Here is an 18,364-nt window from a genome sequence, read left to right as displayed (position 1 = left end):
CTTCATATATATAATTTATTCTTTTATCCCGCATCAGTGCCAATTGGCGACAGTTTATTTTTACTTCCATTTCCATACTTCTTCTCATCCAGTTCTCTGCCTCCAAATTTTTTTCTTCTAATTTCTATTTTTTTCCTTTTTTACGAGGCTAGTCCCAGAAGTGTCTGACTTGGCACTTAACGAAAAGACAAATTTTGGAAAATATGACATTATTTCTCAACATGGTCTTCCTTGAGACTGACATACTTTTCCCAGCGTTGTTCTTTGGCTTCTATACCCTGTTTACAGTAAGAAGCTGCGAATGTTTGAAAATAGGCATCAACCCCGGGTCCCGCTTCTTCATTATTAGCAACTCTTTTTCCACCGAGCAATTTTCTCATGTTCGGAAATAGAAAATAATCTGAGGAGGCTAAATCTGGTGAATAGGACGGAATAGGAAAAGTTCAAAACCAAGTTGATCGAGTTGGACAGAAGTTTGGATCACAAAATCTCTAAAAGCTTTCTCTAAAAAGGGGTGAAAAACAAATACAAAACAATGTAGCACCCTCAAACTTTAGAAATGAACTTTTTAAGGTTAGGTCTTTGTAATATATAGGCAAATTTTTAACAAAAATGTCGCCATCTGTATGTCAGGTGGGGTACTTCTGGGACTATCCTCTTAGTCGTTATTTGATCTTAAGCGAACCTACAATTAAGCAGTTCCCAAAATTTGGCGGAAAAGCTCGAAAATCCCTGGAAAATATTCATTTTAAAAAATTCTCAGATTTATCTCTTCGAGGGGCTAACTCGTCAGTATGTTCCAGATAGCACTATTTTTTTTAGTTTCTAGTTGGGTCCAGCCAGGTGATTGTGCCACCTCCTGTGCCTGTAAAATGAAGGCGCCTCAAACTTCACTTCTATATCGATTAGAATGAAAACTAACACTCTAGGAGTTTAGAAGTTTTCCTGAAAATGTTCAACGGGGTTCAATGTTCCAGGCATAAGGAACTCCTATAAATCCCAGTTTGAACCAGGCTCCTCAGTTCAAATAGCTTCAAACGGTGTTTTGACGAGAATAAAGTGCAATTTTATGAACCGCAGTCTTTGCACACAAGGCGAACTTCACATGGTGAAATATCTCCATCCCCTCTACTAATTTCGTGCCCTCAATATCGGCGTGCTGAACAATATTTTATAGGAAGAAACCCTTAAAGAATCGCGTTGTAAAGCAAACCCGGCGTGTTCTATCGCCCGAAGCCATCGCGAGCTAACAAAAAGCTTTGGCACTTCAATTATTTTATAATGAATAAGTTCATTTCACGACTTATTCTTGGTCCCATCGAGGATTTTTTGCGGATTTATTGCCCCTCTAAAATTAATAAATTAGGAGTGATAAAGCTCTACGTGGGAGAAGGGTGAATTCGCCGGCATTATCTCGGTCGAGGCATGATTTATGCTGCGGCATTACACCGGGCCGTTGGATAAAACCACCGTTTTTGAGTCTGGTCTATGCAGGTTTTTAGTCAATTTGAGCAGATTTTTTTTAATTAACTTTGACCTCAAAAGCGACACAACTCTCTTCCTACTTTAAAACCATGATAATTGATAACCGGCACGAATCGCTCTTTGGTGATTTTAGATTTCCACACGCGAGAATCAATTACTGCCACCGTCTGATCTAAATTAGACTTCCTTTTTCGCTCTTTCATGTGAACCGAACCTAAAATGTGACCCTGGATGGGGGTTCTCTATTCTATCGATCTACAGCCCTTAGGTAAATAACGAGGGAACGCAATACTCCGCTTTGCAATTTAAAATAGATTCGGTTTTGCTAATACTTGGTTTAGAATAACAGAGACGCACACGTTTACTTTAATTAGGCCGCAAACGTTGTTTAATTTATGGCGTTAGCTCGGATAAAGGGGGTTTATGCCTACTACATACCTACCTGCATGTGCATAGCTTCACAGAAGCTCCCTCGTATAGTCGAATTTGGATTTACTGCCAACTTGAGCAAATTACTTCTCAAGGTTATTATCTCCTTCACCAATTTTATTATGCATTATTAAATCCTCGTTGCTCTTCGCCAGGCAGCAAAGACGATGCTGAAATGCTAAAATATTTGTTGGAACACAAACTTTGAAATCCAGAAGAACCGGCGGGCCGTAGGTATCCGCCGATTTTCGATCATGTTTGCTTCTAGACACCCCAATTGCCATTTTGGTGCAGCCTTGGACATGCAGTTTAATTGAGCCCCCTCCGGCTTTTTGCTGCCCGAGAAAAACGGAGAAAACCGATTTACTTTCCGTGGAAATAGGGAAAAAGGGGAAAATGATTTTCAATGAAAAAACCTTATTTCCTGGTATTTTTTGGTTTTCGAAAAGAGATTTTTTTCCGAGGAACTTCTCATTAGTATTTTTCCTGATCTTTCTTAATCACGGCGCTAAAAATAAATCCAGAATTAAACCGTTTTCGGGGGAATATTGAACATTTTCTGTTCGACTAAAAAAAACCGAGCATCTTGCTGGCGATTTGCTTTACAAGTTTGTTTGTTCAGTCACTCAGTCCCGGTTTTATAAACGAGCGTTATAAATTCCGATAAATTGATTCGGTCGTGTTTTCGCTTTTTCAATGTCGGACCCTGCATTCGCTCTCACTCGAATGTTACTCTCCAATTCACCAGAGCTAACCTGAAGTGGTTTTATTCATAAAAAAACGCCAAATTTGCAAAAATTGGCAAATAGGAGCGTGAAAACCACAACACGGAAACGTGCGGGCCATGCATATTTCGGTTGAAAGCTCGAAGAGTAAGAATTAGGAAAAAATTGGATATTTAAAAAGTGCCAGTGATTTGTAACAAGAGGTGTTTTCTACCGCCAGATTCAGCTTCAACAGCTCTGAAAACAGAGGCGTGCGTGCCCAGGGCTTGTAGCAAAGACCCCGGAAAAAGTTATTGTGTAGAGAACATTACATCAGGGTATATTTTGAAGGACAAAAATGTAAGGAAATTTCAAAATTAGGCTGAAGAACTTATTGATTCTCAGAAAACAATGAGTTGTCAATCACCTTCCAGTTATAGAAATCTATTTCCGCGAAAGCAGCGAAATTCCTTAACAAGCTTAATTTAGTTCGCAGTATTTTAATTATACGTTAATTGATGGCGCCTGAGTAAGCTTTCCTTACGTTTAACCAGCACAATGAGCACTTCAAAGCCGTCTTTTTTACGTTTTAATTAAACTGAGCAGAAAAAAAATTGAGGGAAAAGTCTCATTCTAGAGGGAAAAAATCGCAATATAAATATTCTTGGGTGCTGGAGTCACACAGGTCCCATTGTATCGCGGGCTGTTCTGCTCGAAGAATAAATCCTCGAATGGAATAGTTGAGGGACACGTAAAAATGGCGGCTTTTGTTAAAAACTTTCCACTTAACCCACATTTAAAGTTGGCATCGTAAAATTAGAAGGAGAAATAAAAAGTTTCGCCTCCCTTTATATTTCGGCTGATGGTGAAATATATGCTCGTAAATTATAAAAGCCATATACCTCGTACAAAGGTTGGCTTCTAACTTTTCTCTCCTTCTTTTAAAGAAATTTCCATGGGTGATGAATTCAGAAAAGCTGAGACTGTGGCGTGTTTACTAGAGATTTCTCTATATATGAGGAACATATAGAGAACAATGGACCAGGCTCTGAATACGTAAGGATCTCGCAAAATTGAAAAAAGCGAACAGTTTGAGGACAACCGCAAATCCTTAACAACCCGAAAAAATTCTTAGGACTTTCTAAACTGAAGAGCTATTTTCAAAGCCAAAAATAGGATTTGCCAAGAATATCTTACACTGAATCTTGGAAAACTTTTTAGGTCGACGACCCTATACGTTTCCATCTCGTTCCAGGACTTCGTTTTCTTAGCGAAAAAAGATCATTTCTAGCTCCAAACCTCACCTGCAGCAATCACCTCCGAAAAGACCTTTTTTTAAGGAAAAGCGAGCACCAAAACCGTCAAATGCTTCCACAAATACCCATCAGAGTAGGAGTTAAGGCTCGGAACACACGATCTTTTCTCTCAACGTGGTTTCAGTATTAGATGCGCGTTACCGCAGTAGCGCAGATCAAACGCGAGATAATGCCGGTGTCCTGTAGCGCTCACCGTTTCCGAGATTCTAATTACTATAATTATTTGAAAATTATCGAACTGCTGATATGGGATAAATAGTGTGACAATGGGATTGACGTGTCTGCGTGACGTTTTACTCATGTTGTGGGTGATTGTGGAGTTGGAGATTGGTGAGGTGAACATGTTGGATTCGAAGGAGTTTCAGAAGAGCTGTAAGTGGGTTGTGATTTGAGACACCAGTAAAGGAATGTTTCTCAACTTCCCCGAGGAGTTAATGGATATCTCGAACGAGATATATAACTGTAGATACTGGCCCTCTTGTCAAGGAGGTCTCAAAGAAACTGGAGCTGGATCAAATAGACTAAAGCCGTAGGCTTCTCCTCTCTTGTCCTTTTTCAAACCGCGTCATATTTTTGCATGACCTTTTCTTTCGTTGCCGCGGCGCCTCTTGGAACACTTTATATTCCGAAGTAGTTCTCAGGGCAACTTTTGCGTTATGTCGCCGAATTTCTTTCAAAGAAGCTACACCAAGAAAAAAACTTAAGAAAGTTTTCGCTACCACATTGAAAAATCTACAAGCAGGTGCTCAACATTTTTCACTCGAAGACACGCTGTAGCACACATATTTGAATCATTTTAGTTTCAATTTAGAACTACACTACTTATTGGTCATTCCTCAGGTGTCAGTCCACATAATCATGGCATTTCTCGTGAAATGCACATGATGTAACGTTTCAAAAATATTGTTTACAAGACATGGAAGTCGTACCTGTGCGGCATAATGAGGCGCCAGTAGAACGTGGCACCAATAACATTTTCAAAAATATCATACACACACGTGTTGACGCATTTCTATGAGAACTTCAGGGCGCTGAAACTTAAAAGTGTGTTTTCCTCCCACATCAAAAGTGGTTTATTTTTGAATCTTCATAGTAGAGGTTATTGTTTTCAGGTATCTATTTGTGTGAAGAGGCTATTAATAGGGATATTTCACGGAATACTTTTCGGGTTATTAATCTTGCCTGTTGGTATTTGATTGATTTCTTTTTAATGGTGCCATAGAGCAAAAGTTTCACCAGGGGGAACATTTTGAAGCTTGAAATGCCGAAAAAATTTGATTTTTCCTGAAGTTATTACAAAGCGAACAATTTTCGCCCCCTTTGCTCGTTCTCGAGACCCTGGAAGGGTCCTCGGGCCTCTCATTATTTTTAAAAACCCCTTCCGTTTTCCACTCTAAATGAATTTAGAGCCTTCGATAACTGACGTTTTCCTCTCCTCGCCCCTTTTCTTGTTTTTCCGTTTGCAGCGTATTGTGAGGCTGTCGCGCCAACTACAAAACGGATGTGCGTCCTTCCTCGAAATTTCACGATTTACCCACGGGTTTTTCCACGTATTTCTCTCTCTTTGTAAGTAGATTTTCCCGTTTTATTGACAGTTTACCCGCCAGGTTTAGACCTGCAAGTTTGTCTCGTTTTATTGTTCGGTTTACAAGGCAACAATTTCATTTGAAGCACGAATATGAAAAGGAGTGTTTACATATTATTACATCAGTAGTGATGGTACGATTGCAATTATCCAGAGTTCAAAACTATGCATCTATCTATAATGAATTGAGGACAAATCTGCATGCAACTGAGGTTTTCATCACTTTTCCAGAACTATTTCTAGATTCACGGATGATAAGTTTAGTTGCAGATTTTCAGTAGCAACTTGTTTGTAGGATCTTAAATCCAGTGGACCCAGTTTCTAGGACGGTTTTGTAGGAAGAAATCTGGGGAAAAATAAAAAGGAAACATTATATATGTATATATACTATATATTAAATCATTTTGTTTCGGAAGCTCATCGAGAAACGAGAGGATAATAAATATAATAAATGAAAGTAAAAAATGATATTAATAAAAATGAATATTAAATTAATTGATGGTGTGAAAAAATGTTCCTGAAATATTTACTTTCATTCAATTCCTGACGACCTTTTCGATATTTGTGGGGGTTTCTGGAAGGAAGAAGACTAGTTGGAGGTGAAAACGTATGCACAATGCTTCACTCTTTGCTCCAAAATTCCAGATAATACCCGTGTTCGAATATGCACTTAGGCGACTTTAACACTAACTATTCTTTATAAATATACAATCTTTCTAGAAATAGATATTGAGCATTTGGCAATCGTCGTGCTGATCCACTGTTGTCACTATGTAATAAAAATAGTATCCGGGTTATTGGCAGTTTTAAAAATAGTGTTAACAACGCTGCAGCTTTCAAATCGAGCAAAAAAACCGAATGAAAAGTGTTGAAGTTATTGAAATTCATGTAGCAATAATGTGCGTTTGTGTACGATCAAAAAAGAATTTGCTCCTGTTTTCGCATCAAAAGATTTATAGTCATGAAATGCCGGATTATGATCATAACACACAATTGCGAATTTATTGACCGATTGGAATTAAAAATAAATTTTCAGGCTCCACAGAGGATCTAAATTTCGTCAACTCAAGCGAAGAAGAGCACATAAAGAAGCCGAAATAAAGATTGTGAATCGAATTTTTGGTCTCGTAGTAATTTGGTTTAGCATGATTTTCTCCTTTTCGTTTTTGGAAAATTTTGAATTTTCCTGACTTTTTCCACATACATATACAATTTTTTTCCTTCTAGTTTCAGTTGGTGGGGAGTAACCTGATTTATTTCACACTATTTTCAGGGAACCCAACCTAATCCGACTTTCTGTTATTTTTACTCACATTCCTGCTTTTTTTACTTTATGGAGAACGTAAATTGTTATGGTTTTATTCCACTCTTATGTCAGGCATATAACCTGATTTCCCCTCTTCAGTTTTCAAGCGAAGTAACCTCAACTAATCTGATTTTTTTCCCTCTGTTTTGGGGGCTGCCAGCAATTGGAACGAATCAAATTTTTTTCACTCGGTTCTCTCTTCTTCTCGTCTTTCCGCTCTTCCCCGTTATGGCAATCACTGGCTTTGCCATTTCATTGTCATAGTCATTGTCACTTCATTGTCATCGCCATTGCCATTTCATTGTCATTGCCATCGTCAATAGTGTCACTTTTTTCATTAAATTACATATCATTGTTATTTCCTTATGACTCCAGGCAACCCGAACGGACCTGTACCATTGTGATTCATTCTTACTCCGCATCTAGTTAGGGTGTTTATCCAACTAGGTACCTGTGCCGTTTCCACCAACTGGAAGTGATCTGACTCGTTTCAACTTCGTATTTAAGTTACCTAAGTTAGAACTGCCTCGACTTGATTTTATTCTATCGTGTTTTCAACTTTCTTAGAATTTTCCAGTCACCAAGAATTGATTTGACTTATCCGCTCTAGTTTGATATTTTTTGTTAGGATTTTTAAGTAGCCTAAATTGATGCGATTTTTCACGGTGTTTCCAAGTAATCATCACCGACCTGATTTAGTTAGAACTTTGTTTTCATGTAACGTCAATTGACTTGTTTTTTTCATCTCATTTTCTATATAATTTCAACTGGCACGATATTTTCTTACAGTTTTCTGATAAGCTAAACTGACATGCATTTTTCATGTTTTATAAATTCGTCGTATGGATTTGTGGCAACCAATTAGTCTCGCTGAATAACCTCACGTAATACAAATAAAACTGAGATTGGCAGTCGATATATGGACAGAACTGAATAAGCAATAGCCCAAAAACCACATAAAGCCCTCACATGGTGTTCGGCCCCTTTCATTTTTGTATGATGGCATTTTATTTCGGGAAGCGACCACATGTACCGGAATATATAAATTGGACTAGGAAATAGTCCATGACATATTTAGAAATATTTCTGTAGCTTTCAGAGAAGGGAGTTTTTATGTTGTTTAGGCTTCAGTAAGTCGCGTTAATACTTCTGACATATTTCCCTCTAAACGAGTCATGCTGGGATTTTTATTCATCTCAATAGATGTGATTTTATTTAATGAAAACATACATTTCAGTAATGCCCACTTCAATCACCGAAATAATAGTTCAAGACCATCGCCGACAAAGCCAATCCTCATTACCCACATATCGTGCGAGTCTATAAATAAATGAATAGTGCACATTCGCAGTCTAAAATTAAGCCACATTCTACAATGATTATTATTATTTTAGCCCAAGAATTGCCGTAAAATGCACATATTAGTTAACAAATCATTAAACTTCCAGTTTGTCATTGCTGAAACGTGAGTAGGAACTTCCTCGTCGAATTGTGGCAAATCTATAGATCAACTGGGCTTTAAATATTTTTGAGCCGGGCCCATCAAATCGCGGCAGTAAAAATCCAGAACTTTATTGCCGGGAAATCACTATTTGCTTGATTTGACTGGTAAATTAAACAAATAAATGATTTATTGCCTGGCTCATTTCAGGAGCTTTTGTTTAACTCATAAACTTTAAAACCCTCTTATCACTTTCAAGTTAAATAAACAAGTAAATAGCCACTGAGTAGCAACGCTCGATGAGCGATATATCGAAATTTTTATTGGAGTTATGGGGTAAAAGGCACAATTACCATCTGTATGAAGTTGTTGCTATGTCGGTTTATTATTTCGAACGATAAATACATTTGCCAATAGCATTAGCACGTGGTTTGAGATCAAAGTTTGCTTACATTACTTAGAGCTACAGAGGCGATTAAATATTTATAAGTCGATGTGTTGGCGGCTCCATTCAAAAATCACCTAATCGATCAATCGTGCAAGGGAACCTGGGCATAGAGCCGGGTTTTGTGTTTAAAACTTCGTTTAAATAGTTTTTTAAACATATTTTTAACAACGTCTAAGGTCCTAAATGATATTTTAAACTTCGGTTGAAACGTAGTTTAGCGCATTTATGGCCTCCTGCACTGAAATCGATCCGATGCAAGCCTCAGCATAAAGTGGAGAAAAATGAAAATGTGCAAGTCGGGAAAATCGTGTAAATTTCACTTTAAGGTCACATTGTGACTTTCCCATTACAGATAACGTAATACGTCTGGTTGCGTTAAAATATACGAAGCTTCTTCTATGGATTACCTATCTATCACATTTTCTCTAAAATGCCTGGAAATCACTTTAAATTCAAGTAAAAGACTCAAAGTCGGATATTTTGACTTCAGTACAGTCCGGAGAGATTTGAAGCGATCAAGAGGTCCACTATGACCCACACAAAGAGTTTTCGGACGCAGTCGGATATTTTAGTTCCCATAAGTTATCTCTCGTCAGATGTCAGTGCCAATTGGGGAGCATTTATGACCAATTTCTGAACGTCCATCGCTGTCCATGGCGGGTTTGCTGGCAGCCCATAGGCAATAATCGCATGCTTTTCAGCTGTCGATATAGATTACGCGGTTCCTTTCCTGCTGAAAGACAGAGGCGATGGTGCCAGAAGCTCGTTAACACGTCCGGTGTCTCAGCGGTCCATCGGACCGTTCTAAGTAGGTTCAGACAAAGATCACATGGACCGCCAGGTGTTTAATTCAAATTATTAGTAGACGATGCCAAGAGTGCACTGATATGTTGATGCTAAAATATGTATTGGCCCTAACTGGCCTGAAACCATCATTTCGCACTACCGGACGTCCGATGGGGAGTTTTAGCACTGGGCAGTTGTAGCCAGTAGCGAGCGGTCCAGCTTCCTGAATAACGGAATCAATAAGCAGTCCAATGTTTTTATACTCAGAAAGGACAAGAGCTTCATCAAAGCTTTGTTTGGCAACCCAAGATACGTACACAGATGTGCAATTATATTAGTTTGCTGTGACAGAGAGAGAGCTACAAACAGGGAGTAGAAATGAGCCTTTCCCTTGCACTCTCCACAGAATTTCACAAACTTTCATGCCTTTTTTTTTATCAAAAAAGGCTAATTAGAAAATTTTAAGGTCCACAATCATCATGTAGATTTTTCAGCTATTCATTGGCCAGGGTGGAAAACCGTGTAATGTAAAATTAAAAAAATAATAAAAATCAGATAGGGATAGGTAAAATTTTAAGTAAGGACAGATTGAAGGATATAAATTGATGGGAAATTGTTGGGCTGTGATGTATTTCAGGAGGTGAACTTTGAGCAATACTGATCTACAGTGGATGCTCGTCGACAAGCACCCCATGTCCAGTAGTACTGAACATCATCAATAAATATTTAGTCTTTATACAGGGTGAGTCGGGAGGATCGTGCCAAACTTCGGGGGCGTGTTGTACATGAAAAATAAATGTAAAAAAACTCAAATGTTGTTATCCGATTTTCGTTTGTTTACAAGTTATAGCGTAAATAAAATTTTTTAACTAGGATTCTATTTACCATAAACGTACCTTTCCTGGACGTTGGATTGGTCGTGGTGGCCCTATTAGTTGACCTCCAAGGTCTCCAGACCTCGCACCACTAGACTATTGTTTGTGGGGTTGGTTTAAAACTGAAGTGTACAGAGTAAAAGTGGACACTCAAGATGCACTAATTCAACGCATTAGAAATGCTGCAGCTGCCATTAAAGAAAGACATGAAACAATCAGGAGCGCAACGAATGCTCTTCATAGACGAAGCCGAAAATGTTTAGAAGTTAATGGCAATATTTTTGAACATTTACTGTGATATCCAAACGTTAATTTATGGAATTTCTTATGAAATTTATAATTTTTTAAAATTTTATGTTTTAATTTTATTTACGCTATAACTTGTAAACAAACGAAAATCGGATAACAACATTTGAGTTTTTTTACATTTATTTTTCATGTACAACACGCTCCTGAAGTTTGGCACGATCCTCCCGACTCACCCTGTATATTGCGTTACTTCTGGGGACCTGAAGCGTTGTCGGGCCTTTGAGGAATGCTTTTATTTTTTATTATTCAAAAGTGTGAAAGTTTAGTAAATATTTGAGCAATCTGTCTGGTATATTTGCAAATTCAGCTTGAAATTCCTGCACTATTTTTTGAAGAAACAACGCGGAATTCATCGTAATTGAACCATGTTTGTCTATCCTCGTTTATATAACCAGTCAGGCTCCACGTAAATTATTTCGGCGTTTAATTTAAATACACAAATAAACAGGCAATTGCGTTCCTAACTAAAAGCGTTAGCCAATTTCGCTTTGATTTGTGAGCCAAGAAATTACATATTTGTTACCGTTGGGCGACCGAGTTTTCCTGTTTTGGTCGAAACACAAACGCGAATAAACAAGGGAAACTAGACCCCAATTATTGGGACTGGAATCCTAGCAATTCTCCGGTCCTTTACTACCAGCTAATTGAACAAAAAATGTTAATTAAATTAATCATCTTTGTGGGCCTGTTAAATATATGAAATCTTAAGAGCTACGCAAACAAAATTTTTGCAATAACGCACAATTGAAATGAGTCATTTATTTGATGACTTTAGTGACACGATTCTGCCACTAAGCATCACATTGAAACCACTCAATTGTTATATTTTCTAGACACTTGAGACGTTAAATTCGACGGCCAAATTTGGTAGGGCATCGTGGATATTTCATCTTAACTCTCAGTGTAATAAACGTAAGCATAAGCCCCTTAATACTCCCATTGGGGCTCGCAATGCCACAGGGCACTTCCTTAAAACGTATTAATTAATTTCCATTATCCCCTGGAAAGGGTCTGAACTTAAGATGTTTAATTAGCTTAACTCTTGGATTTTCGATCCTCCGGACTTTTATGATTCACGATAACAACAGCAAATATGTAGAAATAAGGTAAGCGCGATAATCCCTATAAGGGACCCCGGAGATTTCCGGTTGACACGGCTTTATTCTGGGGAAGGAATTGTTTAATTTGCATTTTCCGGGTATTGGGTAACTCCGGGAATCGCTTATTAATGATATTTGGGGGCAATGGTATGACCTTTCGGAGATGCCGTTTAGATTTTAATTTTATTCGTTTCTCTTGACGAGTCAAATATGGAATCAGTCAAATATAGGAAAACGGGACTCACACCGTATCGGGCCTAGTTCAAAGGTCATTAGATTTTTATGATAACCACGCATTATTAATAACCTATCCCAGGAAAGTTGATAAATTATTTACTGCAAACTCGCATTGTGAATTGACTGGGTACCATTTCAATGATGTATTACTAGACCTTGCAATGGTACCATTAGTCTCTAATACATAAACATCACACTAAGATGACTCGAGCCTCTTTGTTGATTTCGAGTTACTTAATAACGTTCTTAACAACTTTCAGTTTTAGTCTTGAGCTGACAGGTAAATATTACATCAACCTTTTGAATGTTTCTTGGTATAGACGTTTCAGAACATACAACCAATAAGGCAATTTCCCTCACTGTTGATTTTCATTCCTCTCTAGAAGAATTCGTGAATTTGGCACTTCCTGGGGAACTAGATTTCGGAATTATTCTAGGGGACATTGAACCAGACCCGAATCTCGGTCTGTACTGATTTGTGTAATATGCTTTGAAGTATGTCTAATGAGTCCCAAATCTTCCCCCCATTTGACCCAGAGCTAATAAAGACGATCCCCCCTAATCTCGCAAATAGAAATTATGAAGATCCGAATGTCTTGCGAACGGCTAACAGGTCGAGCATAAAACGAGATAATATAATCTCGCAACCCTGCTAATTAGGGACTTAAATGGCCCTTTCTGCCCTGATAATGTAAATTAGATAAGTCCTTTTAGAGCTGCCAAGATTCGTCATCTTAGTCGACTTCTCTCGAATTTCCTTTTGAGCCACGAAGCCTACAGCAGAACTATTTTAAACATGTCAATGTCTTCTATTTTAAGTCGGACTTTGAAGTCAACATCCGCAAATGTGTGAACGATTTTCGTTTGAAACGAAATGCCGTTTCTTCGTTCTTTGCTTTTTTTGCAATTTTTTTTCTCAGAGGAATGTCCCCAAATGTTATTTGGAACAATTATTCCGAGGGAGCTTCACTGTCACCTTAAATCATCCCTATCTAGAATACACGTTTAAGTATAAACATTTGTTGCATGCATGCACATTTTCCAGAAGTTGGTCTAGGCGCCAGGAAATGGCAGCTGGACGGCGATGTTTGCCAGGAAATTTTATTACAGGTGAATTTTTGGCATTTGTTCCAGAGGATGCACCAACTAAATAAATCGTTAAACTGGCGCCATTCGAAAAAAAACTTACTGCTAAAAAAATATGGCTTCAAGTCCTAAAGAGCTTAACTTCCTATTGTTTAGTTTAAATTTGACCTAAACAATAGGGAAACAATTCGCTGAATAGAATGCTATAGCACCACAGAAGGGTCAACTGGCCATCTGCAGTCTGAGAGTGCTTATTAAGATGGTTTAAAAAATGAGGAATTCGTTTCATTCAATTCATCCTTTCAAATTCCTACTTTCTTTACGAAAAATACTCGGGATCGAACATTTCATTGTATGACTACAGCATTTCTATATTAGAAAAAGTTTTATCGATAAAAATAAACAAGACCACGCAAGTCAAAAATCCTACAACTCACAGTGTAACAATTACAGGTAAACTCATGGCCAAAAACAACCGGACAACATAAACATTATTTAAATTTAATCTTACATGGCCTATATAGTTTTACATCGATTTTGGTAATTTTTTGTCACTATACACGGTGAAACAAAGTGGTGATTTTTAAACGAAATTTATGAACTCCCTGTGGGAGAATCTGAAGACCCTATCAGAAATATTTGCATGCAATTGTAAAGCTTTATGTTTCTTTAACATTATTTTTAACATTATTTCATACCAATACATCCATTCTCTAAAGAATTATACATTTTTTTAACGAAAATATAAGATTAAAAAAATAAAAAATGTCAAACAAATAAACAACATAAATTAATATCCAAGTTAAAGATAAATAAACACTAACGGCGTATATTATTTCCTGGTGCTGTAATGACAGCTGTTATGCGGCGAGATAAGCTTAGGACACAATTAACAATTGGTTTTTGCTGAATGTTTTCCCGTTTTTCAAGAAAAGCTACTCGAAGGTCTGCAATAGTTTCCAGCTGGCTGTTGTAACTACACCTTCCTGATATGTCCCATACATGATTAATAGGATTTAGATCTGGGCTACGAGGAGGCCAATTTAATCTTTATATCTCCATTTCATGTAGGTAATTACTGATAATTAATGTTGCCTGATTAAAATGTTATTTTTCTTATTGTTTATTTGTTAGACATGTTGCGATCTTTTTGTAAACAAAAATGTAATTATTTTCACAACGAATGTATTCTTATGAATAATAAAAGAAATGTTAAGGAAACATAAAGATTTACAACTGCATACAAAGATATCTCAGAGTGCCTTCAAAGTCTTTCACAGGGTGTTCAGAAATCTAGATCAAAAAGCACTCTTTCGTGTTACCCTGTATAATGACAAATTGATTTCAATTTTTAGTGAAATTAATATCCAACTGTGGTTAACATGAAAACACTTATAAGTATGTGTAATATTTTTTTTATTCAAAATATTTTAGTGATTGTTTTAGCTTTTTTGCATTTTTAGTAGTTAAATTGTAGGAAAATAAAAAAATGTTGAGTTTTTTTTTAGTTTTTATATACAAAACTCTCAATAACAACACTTTCTGTCACAGATTCGTGACACACGTCAAAAAGTACATAACACATGATTTTCTATAATAAAGTATAAATAATCACTTCTCCACTCAAATGGAAGCTTATTCTCTTCAAAAATGATTCCGCTTCTAGGTGTTGGACACTTTGATCTAGCGGCAGGGAAAGTGTCAAGAAGAAACATGATTCAACATGACTCTGTGCCGACTACAGGAAATTTAATGACCGTGTAAAGGACAGCTACCTATTGTCATGTAGAGATGACAGCTTGATCACTTTAGAATCGAAATGGTTTCTCACTTCGGATCTAGAAAGAGGGTTCTGGCAAATGAAGATTGTCTCAAAAACAAGGAAAAACTGCATTTGCCAGCGGCTCTGACCTACATAAATTTGCTGCTATGTCTTTTAGCTTGCACAGCGCTCCATCAATTTTCAAGCGATTGATGGAGCTTATTTCAACAGGGGTGGCTTGCAAAACTTGCCTTTGATACTCAAATAATGAAATAATGTTTACGTAGAACGCGAACATACTGAAATTACTCGAATTTCAACTTCCTTTCAGCATCGACAATCTTCTTTTGGGAAATACGTAGGTTATAAAAATGATTTTCAAAAACTGTGAAGTTGAATCATGGTTACGTTTTTTCAGAAATTCCCTTTAGGTAGCTCTAGAAAGTAGAGTTTTTCTAGAGAAAGTTCCAAGGAAGGAGTAGATCTAGAAAATTTTAAGGGAAGTTGATCGTGAGGACAAAGAAAAGATGCATTTTCCCTCAGCTCTAGACTACATCAATTTACTGTTATGCCTTTCGGATTTCGCAATACCCCATCAGTTTTTGAACGATGGATGGAGCTTCATTTCAGGGGGCTGACTTGGAAACTTGCCCTTTATACCCAGATGATGAAATAGCGTTTACGGTGAAAGAGAGTATACTGAAATTATTTGAACCCCCAATTCGTGTAAATATTTATTATTTTGATTTCTGCAGTGAGTTAAATTAAATTTTTTGTTGAAAAGAGGGAAAATATAGGCCAAAAAAATGATTTGGACAAAAAAACGAAATTGAACAGCGATTCAGTTTTTTTTTACAATTTCCCCTCGACTTTCTTCTGCAAAAGGAGTTGTTCTCGTCGGTAGATTGTAGCGCTCCTGCTAGATCTCTTGAATCTAAAAACACATAAATAAATTCTTACATGCCGAGAAAACAAGCAAAATCTGCCGTAATTCAATCCCCAAACAATTTGTTTTCCACAAAGGCGGCGGTAGCCAGGAAGTGGGCAACAAAAAAAGTTTTAAATATGATTAAAAGCTCTTGTCTGGTTTCAGCTTTTGCGGACGCGCGGGACAAAAAGGACGTCCCGCACTCAAACTAATTATTTTTAAATTGTCCGGCTAGTGCCTTCTGCCACGTTCGCAACTCGTTTTAATTCTTGTTTTCTTCAAATAATGGTGCCTGCATAAAAAGCGAGCTCTAAAAGTTCCAAGTGCGTCTTTATATTAATAGCGTTTTAACTCCACTATTAATCTCTTTTATTTCATGTAAGTTGACGGTTTCTAGTCGGAATGGAATTGCCATGGACAGGGCCTTGTTGGGGGAATAATAAGGGTTGACGTTTGCATTTTGTAACGGGTCAACGAAAATGTAGACAGACGTATTAGGCCCGAATGGACATAAAAGCTTTTTTATTGGTATCTAAGTAGGTGGCGATCGATGTACAATGAAAAATTGTTATATCGTATTGCCGTTGTAAAGATGATATCTGATGTTAAAACATCCATGAATAGTGCCGCCACTCGACATTCAGGAATGAAATTTCCTTGTGTGATCCGTGCGGCTAGACGGTAAGAAAAGTTTTAAAGTGGTCATTCGTCTATTAAGATTAGAAAACGTATTATCATGACTTTAAATGTTACGATAAGTAATTTAAAGTTACAGCATTTCTTTTTGAATCCATATAATTCCGGTGCTTCATCGGTGCATTATCCCTTCTAGTCTGGAGAGAGATCCCTTCATATGTAATTCGCCACTATGCCTGCGTATTGACCTACCGGGGGATAGTGGAGTGCCTGATTTTGATCAATTAATTTTAAGCATTTGAAAATCTCGAAAACGGTTTATGTTATGTTACTTTCTCGCTCCGAAATTTATTTTCTGAAAATTCTGTGTTACTCGGAAATCCAAAAAATATTTTTATTGAGATCTGAAGTAAGTAGATATGGAACGAAAAATGGATATGTAATACGAGCATTGTATAAATAAGGGTGCAATTCGTGCCAAAACATAGTTGTAATTAAACAAGTCTCTCTCACTGGGAAAATAACAATGGAAACTAAGCAAACAAATTTTGATGGAAATGTTTGCGTTCGGTTAATTCGTAACGAGTGGGAGCTTATTATAACTTAATGGATATTTTGTTTAAGTTCGTTTTGCGTTCTATTAATATTGTCCACGACCACATGGCTATTTAAATTCATCGAATAATTGATCGATTACGATAATATTCCAATAGAAATTTGCAGAATACTGATTATATTATAACATCCATCTGGCTGATCCTTAATCTTTGTTACGCTTGAAAATTCCGAGGACAATCGCCCACGCAGATATTTTTGTCATCCCTGGAATGGGCAAACTGCCAGTAAGGCACACGACACCCGATGTCATATGCTCGTGTTGTTATGTGGATTCCTAGCGGGGGTCCCGTTTTGTATCCAGCAACACTGCTGATGCCAGCGATGTTTTTTATTTGTTTTCACTATTCTAGTTTCGACGACGAAATGTATACAGCGATGGCCTTAAATCTGGTATCAGAGAAGAATTCCAAATTTGGGGTAAAATATGGTGGTAGTTGGGATAATAGTTTAAAGATTATGTCTGCAAAAGACTCGATAGTTCATCATGTAGTTTTGTGTCAGACCCTTCTCTATCAATTTTAAATATTGGGAAAGCTATTCTTTCACCAAGTGAATCAAATTCTACAAATACACCAAAAATTCTGAATATCATATTTTAAATATCATCATTCAACAATGCTTCAGGATAGTCGTAAGTTCCTAAAACTCACTTTCCATCGTCACTGTAACACTCACAAATCAATTTTAAGATTATTAGGAAACCTAAAGCTATTTGCTTTTAAACTATTGCCTAAAATAATGTTGAAGGCAAGACCTCGACGTCCAGGCCTGTCCGTCCCGACCCGGGGACATCATCGGTCCAGGTCCGACCGAGGGAGCCCAGCGAACAAATTTCGGCCCATAGGTTCCGGTTTAAAAAAAAAGACTAATAAAAATGGCATAACAAGGTTGCAACACTTTCAAAATATGGAAAAAATGTTAATTTTATGGGTTAAAAGACAGAGGCGTGTTAAGCTTGTTGTAAAAACGCAGTATTATTACCATATGCTGAACTTTTGAAACATAAACCGTGACTTTCCCAAAAACAAATAATTAATTTCATGTATTAAAATCGAGACATTTCCCATTTAACATGCCGCTTTCATGACCCATAAAACAAATGGCGAAAAATATTCACCAATAAAAACCCAAACGCAACATTTAACTCGCTGTAAAATAATACAGACATTACAACAGCAGTTTATTTAATTCCCCATTTTATTATTGCCCAGTAAGCTTCTCCTTTGATCGTCAAACAATAACATTTTCCATACTAAATGGCAACTAAATATTCACGTTGGCTCTCCTATTGTAACAGTAAAAAACTGAGTAAT

The 18,364-nt window shown here is 37.1% G+C and overlaps 1 protein-coding gene across 4 annotated transcripts in view; it reads left to right on the top strand.

The window, feature by feature from the left end:
• The first annotated feature begins 4,070 nt into the window (after nucleotides 1-4,070).
• Nucleotides 4,071-18,364, top strand: part of side (sidestep) — a 38,774-nt gene continuing 24,480 nt past the window's right edge. For 2 of the 4 annotated variants that reach the window (XM_066286295.1, XM_066286294.1), the window contains exon 1: nucleotides 4,071-4,306. In XM_066286295.1, coding sequence (XP_066142392.1) covers nucleotides 4,201-4,306 — 106 coding nt within the window. In that variant the 5' untranslated portion in view covers nucleotides 4,071-4,200. Of the gene's footprint in view, nucleotides 4,307-15,717; nucleotides 16,121-16,180; nucleotides 16,479-18,364 lie in introns of those variants that run through there. The other 2 variants (XM_066286296.1, XM_066286297.1) reach the window with 2 other exon arrangements.

This window comes from Euwallacea fornicatus, chromosome 10 (assembly GCF_040115645.1).
Source record: "Euwallacea fornicatus isolate EFF26 chromosome 10, ASM4011564v1, whole genome shotgun sequence".
NCBI classification, from domain to species: Eukaryota; Metazoa; Arthropoda; class Insecta; order Coleoptera; family Curculionidae; genus Euwallacea; species Euwallacea fornicatus.
The sequence above is the reverse complement of the archived record's forward strand: the minus strand, read 5'-3'. Positions and strand labels throughout refer to the sequence as shown.